Below are 14,380 nucleotides of genomic sequence, written 5' to 3'. Positions count from 1 at the left end.
CCTGCCCCCATTGACGCTTCTGATTTGGTGTCTGGGTCTGGAGTGATACGCTAAGATTTGGCACACCTGCTGCTGCAAGGTCCCCCAAAACAGCCGTGATTGAGCTCAGAGCTGAAAGCGTACAGAGAGGCGGCTATCTCGGGTAATTGATGATAGCGTGTTAGCGGGGAGTCTGTGCTGCTTTCTTACAGTAGCTGCAACCGAGTTTCACCAATCTTCATTCAAGCTTGGTTGGACCTGAGTGATGGAGTGACAGGTCGCGCCAAGCATTAATCAATTGCAAGTTGGCCAAGTCACATTTTCCATGCAGATGCCATCCCAAGAGTCCGGAATACTAAACCCAATTCTGACTGGATGAAGCTTGAATGAACCTTGAGTAGGTAAGTTGAACCTCACAGCTGTCGCCAGTAATGCCTGCTTACAATCACCACCAGGAACAAACACACAATAAGAAAAAGGACATCTTGCCTTTTGGTACAGGTCCGCTGGTTACACACTGGTTGCATACTGATGGATTCCTTATGAGAAGCCCAACATCAGTGCCAGACCTCACTCCCCAGACCCACTGATTCTAGACGGAACCATGGCAATTTTAGTCATCCTTTCTACGTGTCTGCTGGCCGTCATTATCATTTTCGCTATCATGGTGCTGCCTTCGCGATATGTCAAACACTCGCCAGCCACCAAGGAGTCGACGAGGGTCCAGGTCCTCGTGCTAGGTGACATCGGACGCAGTCCTCGCATGAATTACCATGCACGGAGTATTGCTAGCCATGGCGGCTATGTAGATCTCATAGGATATGATGGTAAGCCTAAGTTCGTACCAGATCTGGAGCACTGGCATTAACAATGGATAGAATCGCCGATTCTTCACGACCTCCTGAGTGATGAACATGTCAAGGTGTATGGACTTGCCACGCCACCGGCTGCACTCAAGTCGCTTCCTTTTCTGGTTGCTGGACCGCTCAAGGTTCTCTGGCAGATATGGACTCTGATCCGTGTACTCGGCTACGATACTCTGCCAGCGCGCTGGTTGCTGGTCCAGAACCCCCCTTCTATTCCCACCCTGGCCATCGCCCTTATCATTTGCTTTTTGCGAAATACTCATCTCATAATCGACTGGCACAACTATGGCTGGACCATCCTCGCCGGCACTCGCGGGGCAGACCACCCATTCGTCAAGATATCCAAGGCCTATGAATGTGCCCTGGGTCGGGCTGCGCCCACCGCCAACATCACCGTGACCCACGCCATGGCGAGACAGCTGAAGGAAGCGCCATATCACATCAAAACGCCCATTCTGACTCTGCATGACCGTCCAGCCGACAACTTCCAGCCGCTCCAGTCTGACAAGATCCGGAGAGCCTTCCTGGAGAGACTTCCCGAGACCAAAGACATGGCCCACGATATAGTGGCGGGCAAGGTGAGGCTCGTCGTGAGCAGCACTAGCTGGACGCCCGATGAGGATTTCTCGCTCCTCCTGGACGGGCTGGTCACATACGCCAAGGTGTACAACACGCCCATTGTCGCCATCATTACGGGCAAAGGCCCACAAAAAGCCTACTACCTGGACCGCATCGCGCAGCTGACACGTGACGGACAACTGCCCAACATCCGCATCGACACGGCCTGGCTGTCGATGGAGGACTACGCCACCCTGCTGAGCTGCGCCGACCTCGGCGTCTGCCTGCACATGTCCAGTTCCGGAGTCGACCTGCCCATGAAGGTCGTCGACATGTTCGGGTCCGGCCTGCCCGTGGCGGCGTACTCCAACTACGAAAGCTTCGGGGAGCTGGTAAAGGAAGGGGTGAACGGATGCGGCTTCGAGACGGCGGATGAGCTGGCGGCCACCCTGGGACGCCTGTTCACCGAGGAAGGCTCCCATGAGTTGAAGCACCTGCGAGAGGGTGCCTGCAAGGAGGGCAGCCTGCGGTGGGATGAGGAGTGGGATCGCGTCGTTGGTCGCGTGCTTGGCGTGATTGAGTAGAGTCCGACTTCAAGAATACAGAGACGAAATCAACGTGCCACGCTCACATATGTTTTCCAGTTCATTTCCCCTAATTTGTTCCGTTATTGTACACAAATTCACTCTGGGACCCAACTTGGCAAGCCCATGTTCCTCCACCACGTTACAATTGAACAAGGCTCTGCCGAGTGCTCGATTCCACCATCAATTTCAATTGCATTTCCCTCAACCGGCGATGTGAGTACCCTTTAAGTGCCTACTCTCTACCCCTGAGCCCCGACCCCCATGAACCAGACCACGGGCGCCTTATCCGTGAACCGCTTCTCGTCCTCCTCGAACCGCTGCTTCTCCTCGGCCGGCGTCTTGGTCAGCATGTCGTTGACGGCGTCCATGCCCGGCCACTCGGCCTCGAAGATCATGGCGTACGGATCCCCCGCACTGCCGCCGGCCGGAGACTGCGACTGGAGGGCGCGGTAGCCGGCGAGGCCGTACGGTTTCCAGGCTGCGGCCACCGCGGGGACGTGGTTGGCTAGGTAGTACGTGCTGTTGAAGACGGGCGTCGCGGGGTAGGCGATCAGCATGATTACGCCGGCATCGGCGGCGCCGGCGATAGGGTTGATGCTGCTGGCGAGGAACAGTAGTGTGGGATGCGGCCGCATATTGGAATGAGGTGTCCTTAGACGGTTGATTGGCTGAGGCTACCAGTGGCTTTTGGTGATGGCGATGAATCATATACGAACGAGATATGCTTCTATTCGGTTTGATAGAACTACGAGAGGGCCAGAGCGGGGAAAGAGAAGTGTTTATTGGGTGATTGTTTTGAAGCTACGTAAAGACAGGTATAATCACTCTTGGAGTCATCGAAGGGTGATATAAAGGAGACTGAGAACAGAAGATAAATCGGGTCAAACCCACTCCCATGGAGGTGTCGGTAGATGGGTAATGGCCACCTCCATATCATTGGATGTTGCGGGTTGGTCATTTCGCATTTTGGCTAAAGTGTAGTTGCCATATGCCTTCGGAACCTATACAATTTTCATAGCGGCAAGTCGGAGTAGCCATGTGCCAAATATTCGCGCACTTTGTCATACTCTGGTTGATGGATGATGCCCATGCCGTGTCGTCAAGACAAAAGACGAGCTACCCCTATCTTGAGTTCACGACACTTGGATGGGAGACACTCGTAAATCCTCATTCAAAGTACGACATTCATCCAACTTCTAAGACCCTTGCATGAAACAAACCACTACTCGCTCACATCAATCGCCAAGTTCTGTTTGGTACCGCTGCGGCCGTCAAGGTTAGTTCATCCTCTCCATTAAGGCAACCAGTTAGAGACCCAGCCCTATACCATTCCCCCAGTAGTTAGTTCAGAGCAAGCATGAAATGTCGAACACGTATGTCATGATGGTATTTCCCTGGCCGATCTCATCACCATACAGAACTATATACAATCTTTAACCTGCTGCATCATTCCGCCAAGAGCAATGTCCATACTCACTTGACCGAATTGTTCCATCTCTTCCACCATCGTCATTGTGTGTGTTTGTTTTATACAAAAAGTATTGACCCTCGCCAATATTCATCAATTATCGCATTTCAGAGAGGGGTTATTATTTGCTTTCCTTTCTACTCTCCTTCTCTTCTCGTGTCGCGCGAGGAGTGAAACAATCAATCCTCGCCCAAGCTCTCGCGGACGCATTTCCGGACGCGCTTGCGGAACTCCTTAGGCCCGCCCTCGCGCTCGGCGCGCAGCAGCTTGGCGGCGTCGAGGTTGGCGGGCGACTCGTCGTTGGGCTCGCTGAAGAGGCTGATGACGGAGACGAGGATGGTCTCTGGGGTCTGGACGGGCGACCACCGCTCCGCGGCCGACTCGTAGCCGTACTTGTCCTCCTCGGGCGGGTGCAGGATCGAGATGCACAGCTCGCCCGACGGGTAGATGTTGGGGTGGAAGGGCACGGGCGTCTGGAACACCAGCTTCGGCGGCATCAGCGGGTACTCGGGCGGGAAGGTCATGTAGGCGCGGAAGTAGGCTCCTGTTGCCGTGGGATGATTATTAGTATGTCGGTCAATCCAGGTTCATTTCTCATGCCCGGGTGGGGTTCGAGGAGCAAAGTGTTCGCCGCGAGGGAAACGCTTACCGCCGTAGTATTTGCAGTCGTCGTTGATCATGAGCATGACTTCCCACTCGAAGATATTGGTGTCTTTCACCAGACCTACGGAGATGCCAGGCAAGTCCTTAGCGCGCTTCATTTCCATCAGTTGTTTCTGGAGTAACCTCGCCGAGCCAGAGCTCTGGGCCGACGAGGCCGCATTGGGCGTAGTGGACATTTTCTCGTTATGGTAACGTTGTGTGTAGGGTGTCGGCCGAGAACTCAAGTGGCAGTGGAACCCAGGGGCGCAGGTAGGGGACTCGAATTCCGCCCGAGGTGGTTGATAAGCAGCACGCTGGCCTGGGCTGCGGCTGGTTGCAAAAGGATCGTCGGCGGTAAGTTCCTGGATAGACGAGCCGGTAGCTTCGGGGTCGTAGAGGTTTCGGCGGTCTCGAGGTTGAGAGGCTGGGGTTGGGATTGGCGATGGCGGGGGGTTATTGCTGAATGAGGTAGGTATGCAGAAGTCAGGTTACTTTGAGTTAAGCTTCCATCAGAGAAGCCGACCCGACGAAGAGGCGGGGTGGCCCAGCCAACTTTAGCTGTACGTCAGGGACCATTGCTAACCAGATGAGGTTACTTCGGTGATGGTGCGCCAGGGTCCCAGAAGGGGTCCCGCAGGCTGGCAGGGGTGGATGAGATCATGGGGGGGAACCGCATCTGAGCCTCCATCTTCTACGCCTCGGTATCAGATAAATAGAGATTCGTGCGACGAGCGTAATCTGCATGTCTGACCCTGGACTGCATTAGCAGCCCTCGATCTCGGCCGGTTCGTTTGCCCAAGGCACTGGGCAGGGGTTCATGCAGATCACCGTTGCACAGCCATCTCAAAACAACACGGCAGGTTGCATGTCGGCGCCGGCCCCTGAATTCTATTTCAGATCTCACATGGTACTCACTTCAGCCGAGTCGCAGCCAATTTTGCTCCAGAAATTATTCATTACATCTATCTATCTTCTTAGGAACACCAATTACGGGTTTTGCTCAGGCCCCACCTCCCGGTATCATCAAAGAGCTGCGCCAGCTAAAGCCAATAAAGAGGCAAAGACTTGTCCGCACCGACGCTGCCTAGTTGGGCGTGTACCGGCCAACGAGGCCACCGCCACCGGGCCACGATCCCTCGAATCCCTTCTGGGTCTCGATGTTGGTCCCGTCGGCCAGGCGCATGACGGCCCACGAGTCCTTGGAGCACAAGCCGAACGCCTGCAAGTTCTTCGGCGTCTGGGTGATCCAGTGCATATGGTCTAGGGAAGTTGTCAGTTTGTTCTCTTGGTAATTCTCGAGAGAAGGTCAGGCAGGTTGCGACTACTTACTTTGGCACTGGAAGTTCCCGGCGCAGGCCTGGTACCCGGGCCCGCTGAAGAAGGCCCAAGACGCCGAGGCGTACGTGTAGATGTCGGAACCGCCCTGGATGTAGTTGGCGAAGCCCATGCGGCAGCGCGTGTCGCCGCCGCCGCACCAGCTGAAGTCCGGGTCGCCCCAGCCCTGCACGTCGGCGGTCCAGGGCGCGGGCGGGACGCTGCCGGCGTGGTCGCCCTGGTCGTAGTTGGTCTCGGTCTGCAGCATCGACACCATGACGTTGCTGGCGGCGCGCAGGTTCAGCTGGTACAGCCACCAGTGCTCGCTGCCGAGCGAGTGCAGCCAGGTGCCCTTGGTCGACTCGACGAGCGCGCCGCCCTTGGCCGCGATGTTGGAGCCGCCCGCGAAGTCCTCGGTGGTGTGGTCCGCCACCCAGTTCCACACGTTCTCCACGTACGCCGACGACGTCTTGGTGAAGTGCAGGCCCAGGAAGGCGCCGCGGCACTGGTTGTTGGCGTCGCCGCACGCGTTGGTCAGGGCCGACGCGCCACGCGTCCCGCCTACCGTCACGAGCGAGTTCCAGAGCGCGACTTGGCCCGGCGACGACCCGGCCATGTTGAACTGCACGAGGATGGCGCCGGGCAGCACATCCGAGACCGTGAACCGCATGTCTTGAATCTGGGCGGTGCCGACGTCGCCCGCTTTACCCACGCTCACCACGGGCTTTGGGTTCGCCGAGTCCTTGAAGAAGGCGCCGTTACCCGTGATGGTGGCCCAAGCCTCACCCACGATGCGCGAGCCCTTGGGAATCAGCAACGTGCTATCGACGCGGTACTTGCCGAAGGGGAAGTAGGCGATCTTGTTCTGGCCAGCGGCGAACGCCAGAACCTTGTTCAGCGCAGCGGCCTCGTCGACGGTGTTGTCGCCAAGGACCTTGACACCGCCATTCTGGGCCGGGTCCTTGACATTGATGAAGTCGCTGGCGGGGTTGTTGGCGTAGTTGGGCGCCGGGGTGACCGGGTACTTGCCGTTGGGTGCGAGGGCGGCGGGGCGGCTGTTGGTGGAGGTGGTGCTCCCGTAGATGGGGTTGCGGCCCACCGTGTTGCCGTACGTGAAGGTGTTAACGTGGCTCGAGGCGCCGATGACGGTGCCCTCGGGCACCTGGGCGACGTCCGAGTTGGTGTCCTTGCTCAGGTTCTCAATCATCCACGAGGGGTAGGTGGTGGTCACGAAGGTGACACCCGAGTTCTTGGACGTCGCGTCGATCAGCGCCACCCACGGGGAGCCGCCGGTGACGCGGACGCCCGTGCCGCAGGTGTCGAAGGTGGCCCCGATGATGCTGATGGTGTTGCCGCCGGTGATGAGCATGCCGATGGTGTTCTGGAAGAAATACAGGCCCTTGTACGAGGCTTGCTGGTGGCCATCGTGCCAGACACCGTTCTGTTCATCTCGATGTCAGTCGTGCCTGTGAGTAGAGTTCTCTCGCCAATGTCTCGCAACATACCTGACCCTTCTCGATGCGGGTGTCGGCAAGGCCTAGTGTGGAGCCTCTTCCGAGCCTGATACCAGTGTGGCCATTGCCGTTGCTGGAAGATGCCATGGTGATCTTGACGTTCTGCAGCTGTGCGCCCTGAGCGACACCCCACCACAGTGCGGTGAAAGCATTGCCTATGAAGCCAAGGCCAAGAGTTGTCAGTTCACCGGGCAAATTTCAAAGACGAGGCGAAAGAAAGAGAGCAATACCTCCAGGGATCTTGGTGGTATCCAGGATGATGTTCTTCAATCCGACAGTGAAGGAGAGCTCTCCTGAAACCCCAGTCGTGGGGTCTTGGCCTACAAGGGTGTTAGTCAATCAGACAAAACCATTCTTGGGATGGAAAGGCGGCGAACCTGAGAGCAGTGTCTGGTCGTCGCTCCAAAAGTTGGCTGCAGCTCTGATGACGGGCGGCTGTTCGTCCTCGTCAGCAATTGCGTCATGTCTCCTACATATTCCCACAAGGCGTTCAAGACTTACGTTGGTGGCATCTCCCATGATAATGGTATCGGTGTTCATGTAGATGGTCTTGCTGACTTCATAGGTACCGGGCGGGAGGTACACAACCTGTTCCGGTGGTCAGTCTCTTGATGGATCTGTAGCACCGCATCATAAGGGGGCGCCTACACGAGGTTGAGAGGCGAGCCATTGCCCGTGACGCTTGGCGCCGTTGGTGCCGTCGTTGATGGCTGCCTGGATGCCGTTGCCATCACCGGCCTTGACGGCCTTGTAGACGGCGTAGTTGAAATCTTGGTCGAGGTCCGGGGCGTAGCCTCGAGCATTGCCGGTGTGGTCCACGTTGGCGTACCAGAAGCCGGTGGCCCGGGAGACGAGGTCCGGGTAGGTGCCATTGACGTCGGTCTCGGCGGCGACGACGAGAGGCGATGCAAGGGCCCGTACCGCAAGGACGGCCGCCGTGATGAGAGCGGATCTCATCATGGTCGTTCGTGGTCGTTTGGCTCGACTTTTTCTTACCTAGAAATGGTACTTGGAATAAGAAACAGAACGAACTGCCGATAGAGAACCGGGTTTCAATAATGCAACGGCACCCAACTGAGGCGTTCTTCTTATACGCCAGCTAAGGAATAAAAGCAACACTAGGGGCCCCTCTTGGGAAATTGCCCATGAAGCTGGAGACGGCCTAGCGCTGAAGGTTGCCATAGAGGCTACTGTGAATGCAAGGATGTCCTCACTCAGCTGAGGATCCCATCTCGCCCGATGAGATGATCGATTTGTCCTAGGTGGTCCCACATGGTCGGGACGCATACCCCTTGTTCGGGCGTCATCCATTCTGCTGCTACTGTAAAAGTGCGAGGCGCTAGCTGCGGTGAGCTTAGTAACGATACCGAATCCAGCGACGCTTACGGGCGGACCGGTTCCCGCAATCTTATTTCATGCACGACTATACGGCGAGCCGTTTTTTTAGCTGCTGCTATTTTGGAACATCGTTATATCCCACGACTTACTCCAGCTCCTAGAGGAATCTCCATATTCAAAGACTCGAATCACGCTCTCCATAATACATGCAAACACGTTCTACGGTAGAGGGGAACGAACGCATGATGGCACGTGTCCCCTCCTTCTTTTTTCTCCCCCGTACGAGGGTGTTATAGCGTCTTAGTAAGCAAACCGATACCCCTGTGAAGATCACATCCACTTCACTTACTCATCCCCGAAAGCCATGGGATCACTCTCACCGCTTGGATCATGCCTAATCGCCAAGGACACCCTCAAAATTTCAAACAATCTCCAAAATTCGACCAATACCGGTCGAGGATCCCGTGGGCAAACATATCAGATCTGTAACTCAGATGCCAGTTTGTGCACCTGCAGTCAGCCCATCTAGTTCAGCTTGACAAGTCGGATGAACTGAGGATTAGACTTATAACGCACCTGCGTATGCTCCCCACAGTTAACATCAGCACTACTGCACAGGGGTGCTGAATAAGGGAACTACGCCCGTCCAATTGTTACCCGGAGTTGATCTGTAAGAGGCTAGCCGTCCCGGACTTGTGAATAGAAAGTGTAAAAAATGTTGAAACGGTTCATCGTGTCATCCGATGTAATCAGATGGTCATCAGACTGCATAGGGATGCCAGTCAAAGGGTTGACTATCGATGCGCCGTGGCAATAGTAGCATGCGGGTGGTTACCGAATTCCCTCGGAAGATAGAGGGCGGCCTGCGCTCCGCACTTATGCGCGCCACAGGCCACAGCATAGGTAAATCCAGTCATTATTGTCTTACAAACGGCGTTGTCCTCTTTCGGGGTATGGGACTAGATCTTTATCAGGACCGGAAGATAATTGGGCATGTCCAGTAGTCGAAATATGTCTAGGGCTGTAGATATGCCATTCGTCAAGACCCCCTTTCTCCCCTTTCTGGCATGGCTTGCAGGGGTAATTGAGGCTCGTCGAGCCCCAACGGCCATGGTGGAACAGCCCGGGAGTAGAAATCCAGTCGTAAAATGTGCAATGACAATCCGATCGAGTCACGTTCTCTTGATACCAAATGTAATTTTGCTGGGCTGCTTTGCATGAAAACAACTCCCTCGCGGCATGGGCTGGCGGAATAATTTATCGGGTTGGCAGTAGGTGTTGAAGGCATCCGACCAATCTGCAGCTATCTTTCCACCACGCTAACTAGATACTGATTGCTTTATATACCAGGGGACTACTTATCTCTGACTGTGCTAAGCAATATATTTGCCCTGTCTGCGCCAATGGAGCTGTCAAATCATGTAGTTGGCAACACAACTTATGAGTCGGAGGATAGGATGGAATACATCGATCGCCAGGCCTGACGCGCAGAAATGTGCATCAAAACAGAAGGAAGCAGTCGCCCATTGAACCATATTCAGCGATCGCAAGTGCCGTTGGTCTCAGCTGTCGCAAATCACATGTAAAGCTAGCACTGGTCGGCGCGCAAGCGAAGGTAGGCTGGTTTATCCGTGACATATCGTGCATGTAGAGCAGGTATGTGGTTTGCGTGCGCCGTGATCTGGCTGCGGGCTGTGTGCATTGAAATATAGCCTGGATCGCCTTTTGTTTGCTGAGCAGGACAAGACGTGGCAATCTCAGGTTGAAACGAGCCGTGTGACGGCCACAGCGCAGACGTGAGCGGAGTCGAGTGAGCAACGCAAAGATAAAAAGAACTAAAAAAAAAAGTAGATAATTATCTTGAAAACTGAGCATTTGAAACTGTGACCTCTGTTAGCTTTAGGCTGCATCAACCTGTCCTGATCTCGATGATTCCTTATGAATTGAGGGAAACAAGTTAGACCACTTGGCCAAAGGGGCTAATTGATATGGTATTGCTTTGTTTACTTTAGACCATATGGTTATGGTGCGTGCTTCCATGTTCATGCCGTCGAGCTGGTAGGTACGTCATGTCCTGTGTAATAATCAAGAGCAGGAAGGTACGGGATCTGATGTGGGTTGGGGCGGGCAAAGCAGAAGTACGGACGTGAAAAGAGTGTAGCAGCCCATGCGAGAGTCGACATCCAAGCAGACGAAGACCTTGGGTGACGCGATATCAAAGCAATACGCAATGGAACGCTACGTTTTAGTTCTAGAAACAATCCTGGGATACCCTGCCCAGGCGACGGCAAAGACCTCCAACACCGCTGGGCTGACAGAGCACCGAATGAGATTTAAGACCCAACATGCGCGGAGAGGAAGTGAGCATTGAACTCGTGAACGGGTCCGTTGTTGTATCTCCTAGCCTAGAAAACTGTTCACAGTGTAGCATAGTGGGTTGGACGTATCCTCTTAGGTAGGCGGAAACCTGTAGACACCCAGAGCTGCGGCTCGCCCACATCGTCCTACAGAATGGAAACACTAATACGGAACATGAAGTGTCGAGGGCAAATATAGCATCTGTGTAGTCCGAGATAGTGTTTTCGAATGCAAGGCATTTAATAATAAGCTAGATCTTGGGTCGACTTCAAGTAGTATGCTCATAGATGCAATTCAAACACCAATGCTCTCAAGGTGGCTGTCCACCTGCGCCCCGAGAGATTTGGAGCTGCAAACCAATGAGCTGAGCTTCGAGTCACCACCGATTAAAACACCATGGCCGTCCGCATATATATGCATACTTGGCTGACCAGCGCCCTGCCACACTGTCCAGTCTTGGCTCAAGCTGGTTTCTGGGAGGTATGTAAGTTTCCAATAAACGTGCTGTACGGCATGAAGTACAGAGTTTATTTGAATTGGTGGTACGTCATTGAGGGGTGGTGGTGTCATGATATGTATCGAGAGGGAAGGCACGATGTTGGGTAGCATATGTAAGTTGTGGGGGCGGAAAGGGGGTGCAAAGAGTAGGAGGCGGGACAACAGATGTCTGTTTAGGGAAGGGGCGAGCTTTGACTCACGAGGTCGAACCAGCATCAACCAGAGATTCAACCCATATGCAATTTTCAAAAAGGGGATCTCTGTGTATGCAGAAGCCTTCATTGGCTTATGGGAAAGGAGAGTCAACAGAGGTCATAACATGAATTACACCGAGCATCTCTACTGTGGATACTGAATCACCCTTTTACTTTATCCTCCCGCTTTTCGGGGGCCACTAGCTTCAACCATATCCGATGTTGGTCTCTGAACCGCCTTGGCCCCGGAATGCGCATCCTCCGACCGGCCTCATATCTGAACTTGCTCAACCAAATCAAATGTTGGCCAGTATCAGCCAAAAACCTCCTGGCATTCTCCAACTGCCACATGTCAAGATCGATGGCAGCATAGGTCGAACAGGAAAAGTGTGTTGGGGTTGACATTATTGTTGGGAATAGAATGAGTGATCGTCGACTGATCAAGAGCTTTCGGTAGAGTAGCTTGTTACGCGTCGTCGTCGTCGTCGTTTGCCATTGGGGGGTGGTATGTCGAGCTCCTTGCCTCGTGTGAATGCATCCCATGCAGCAATCATGAGGGCCATGGCCATCAAGGCGTCAGCTCCCGCATTATGCGACACGCCCATGGTGAGTTCCTTGATGCCCAGACTCAGAGACATTTTCCACATCGACGGGAAGCTTCCTCGGTGAACATCCATGGGAGCCCTGGTTCCCCGAGCCAAGTCTTGGGTATCAAGCCAACCGTCAAATAGCAGCGCAGCTGTTGGCCATTGATCTATGAGTACGGTGAGATCCGCACCTGTGCCGAAGCCCACGAGTACCAAGTGTTTCTTGCCACTTTGGGCTTTCCAAGATGACAAGAGCTCGACCAAAAGTCTTTCCACATGAGTGAAATGAATGCTGGCTTCATGGGTAGCAAACGGACATGGCGTATGCCACGGGGCAACCTCCTCTCTGGGCTTGATGTTAAGTGACCAGAGCTCTGAACATAATGCATCGTTGAGGAACTCCAGACGTCCATGCAGTATCCCAGGCTTGATGGGCGTGGGGGGAAGCTCCGGGAGATATGAAAGACCGACTTGAGTGGGATCCCGGTAGTCACCCTCGACATCGAATCCGACAAAGGCGCAATCTTCGATGTGTTCTTGGAGAGTAGCGCAGCTCCAGATTTTGTTGCTCACCATCCTTCGACCCTCTGGTGTCTTGTGAAATGGCATTTTCCGTACCCTTGCGCTCGATTTCAGGGGCCACTCATGGGGGTTCAGTCCAGAAGGGCATTGGATGTGCAAAGAAGTTGTGCTGGAAGGACCCATGTTGGAAGATGTTTCCTGAATGTCTGATGCAGTGAGTTGACGGAAGTGCTGAGTACAAAGCTCCTGCGATTTGACCAAGGAATAACCTGAATAGCCAGAAAATATCGGTAGATTGAGGATTGAAAAAAACATTACGGACCCGAGGCCTGTTTACTGTCGGGCCCATGGGGCTTTCTCCGATGAATATGTTATAGTTTCCTTTCATACCCTGTCGATTTTTTGTTCAAGTTAAACTGTATTCCTAGGATCCGTCTTAGAGATTTCTAAGTATAAGACCCTCCAGCTGCTTCGATGTCAAGTATCTAGTTATCGAACATACCCGTCTATTAATTCCTATCGTTTTGTCAAGCCCGGAGTGTTCATTGAGCGTGGTCAATATAACCCTCATGAATACGGGATCCCCGATATTGTACCAATATTTCAATAAATATATATGTAAGGTTTAATAGGGTTCATTGCGCCCCTGAGAAGACTAAACCTTGATGTTGTAGGAGCTCAGGGGTATCAGCCGGATCCACCCAAACTGTTATATAATCCGAGATAATGTCAAATGGAGAAAGCTTCAGGCACCCCTCTTAGGCGCTTCGAGCTAGAACATATAAGACCCATTTCGTCAAGGCATATCGTCTATTCCTTAATCGATCGCCTGTCCATAGCTCTGGCTTTCCTTCTAAAACCCACTTGAAAGAGAGAGAGATAAGTCAAAGACTAGCAACATGGATACCTCCACGACAATGCAAATCCAATCTCCTTTTCTCAGCAAACCATCGGAGTGGCCCCATAAATCAGGGTCCTTATTACGGCGCACCCCATTATACCAATCCGCCTGCGGGAACAGATTCATCCACAACAAGATCTGGAACTGCACCCTGCTTCGTGAATACGCATCCGACTGCGCCTTTGTCGGCCTCGACGTCGAAGGCAACTGCGCCCATACAAAAGGCAGCGTGAAGCAGGTAGGTCTGGTCTACCTACCCGAGATGCCCAGCACGCCCATCGCCGCGGACCTCCTGCGAGGACAGCGCCCCTCGAGCTTGAAGCACAATCTCCGCTCCGAGGTCTGCTTTATCGACATCCAGACGGAGGGGGAGGGCCAGAGGGACCCGAAAGACCGCCGTCGCAGGTGCATTTGGGCCACACAGAACCTTTGTATGCCCGCCGCCGACGTGGAGGCGCACGTGTGCGAGCTCCTCTCGGCGTGGAGGCGGCAGAGCGGCAAAAAATATCTGGTGTTGGTGGGCTTCGACATGGGAATAGACCTGCACGCCATGGCCGCCCTGTTTCCCGCCGCGGCGACCACGGGGCTCCTGGATGGGTGGGTCAACGCGCAAGATCTGGCGAGAGACGCGACAAAATACACGGGCGAAGAAGCCATCGAGGAACGAATGCAGAAGGAAGTCGATAAGCACAACATCCCTACCTTGGCCACTATCGCCATCAATTTGGGGATTACTCATGTACCTCTGTGGTACCATAATGCAGGGACCGATGCCATCTTGGCTGTGGCTGTCATGATTGCCGCGTGGGATGCGCATGAGCAGGGCGTCCTACTCGAGTTTCAGGGCCCAGAGGTCGGAAAGTCGAGTAGACGACGAAGGAAAAGACGAGGAAAGACCGATGAGTGTGGGCAGGCACACACACCAACGTCAAATTATCTGAGCCTTGTTTTTGAGTAAGTAATTAGGATTTATATTAATTTGATCCAAGGACCATGAATATGAAGTAAAGTTTTCTCAAATATAGCCCTCTTTCCAAAACGTGTCTCATTACCA

At 53.9% G+C, this 14,380-nt stretch overlaps 6 protein-coding genes across 6 annotated transcripts; 2 read left to right on the top strand and 4 right to left on the bottom strand.

Moving 5' to 3' along the window:
• Positions 1–643: 643 nt before the first annotated feature.
• PG985_004459 (Bcalg1) lies at positions 644–1,987 on the top strand (the record flags this gene model as incomplete). The annotated part of the gene is made up of 2 exons (XM_066824228.1): positions 644–806; positions 858–1,987. The coding sequence occupies 2 exons, from the start codon at positions 644–646 to the stop codon at positions 1,985–1,987; spliced, it is 1,293 nt and encodes a 430-aa protein (XP_066687388.1).
• Positions 1,988–2,229: 242 nt separating this feature from the next.
• On the bottom strand, positions 2,230–2,625 carry PG985_004458 (uncharacterized protein; the record flags this gene model as incomplete). The annotated part of the gene is made up of 1 exon (XM_066824227.1): positions 2,230–2,625. One exon carries the CDS (start codon positions 2,623–2,625, stop codon positions 2,230–2,232), a length of 396 nt encoding a protein of 131 aa, XP_066687387.1.
• A 1,012-nt stretch (positions 2,626–3,637) lies between these two features.
• Positions 3,638–4,297, bottom strand: PG985_004457 (uncharacterized protein; the record flags this gene model as incomplete). The annotated part of the gene is made up of 2 exons (XM_066824226.1): positions 3,638–4,002; positions 4,108–4,297. The coding sequence occupies 2 exons, from the start codon at positions 4,295–4,297 to the stop codon at positions 3,638–3,640; spliced, it is 555 nt and encodes a 184-aa protein (XP_066687386.1).
• An 887-nt stretch (positions 4,298–5,184) lies between these two features.
• PG985_004456 (glucan endo-1-3-beta-glucosidase) lies at positions 5,185–7,888 on the bottom strand (the record flags this gene model as incomplete). The annotated part of the gene is made up of 7 exons (XM_066824225.1): positions 5,185–5,360; positions 5,430–6,855; positions 6,920–7,083; positions 7,159–7,248; positions 7,306–7,363; positions 7,430–7,516; positions 7,577–7,888. The coding sequence occupies 7 exons, from the start codon at positions 7,886–7,888 to the stop codon at positions 5,185–5,187; spliced, it is 2,313 nt and encodes a 770-aa protein (XP_066687385.1).
• A 3,868-nt stretch (positions 7,889–11,756) lies between these two features.
• PG985_004455 (uncharacterized protein) lies at positions 11,757–12,608 on the bottom strand (the record flags this gene model as incomplete). The annotated part of the gene is made up of 1 exon (XM_066824224.1): positions 11,757–12,608. One exon carries the CDS (start codon positions 12,606–12,608, stop codon positions 11,757–11,759), a length of 852 nt encoding a protein of 283 aa, XP_066687384.1.
• Positions 12,609–13,342: 734 nt separating this feature from the next.
• PG985_004454 (uncharacterized protein) lies at positions 13,343–14,284 on the top strand (the record flags this gene model as incomplete). Its single annotated transcript, XM_066824223.1, has 1 exon — positions 13,343–14,284. The coding sequence occupies one exon, from the start codon at positions 13,343–13,345 to the stop codon at positions 14,282–14,284; it is 942 nt and encodes a 313-aa protein (XP_066687383.1).
• Positions 14,285–14,380: the final 96 nt, after the last annotated feature.

The sequence above is a fragment of the Apiospora marii genome (assembly GCF_038362585.1).
Source record: "Apiospora marii strain CBS 49790 chromosome Unknown utg000003l_segment0_segment0, whole genome shotgun sequence".
Lineage (NCBI taxonomy): Eukaryota > Fungi > Ascomycota > Sordariomycetes > Amphisphaeriales > Apiosporaceae > Apiospora > Apiospora marii.
This window is presented reverse-complemented; position numbering and strand designations above follow the sequence as displayed.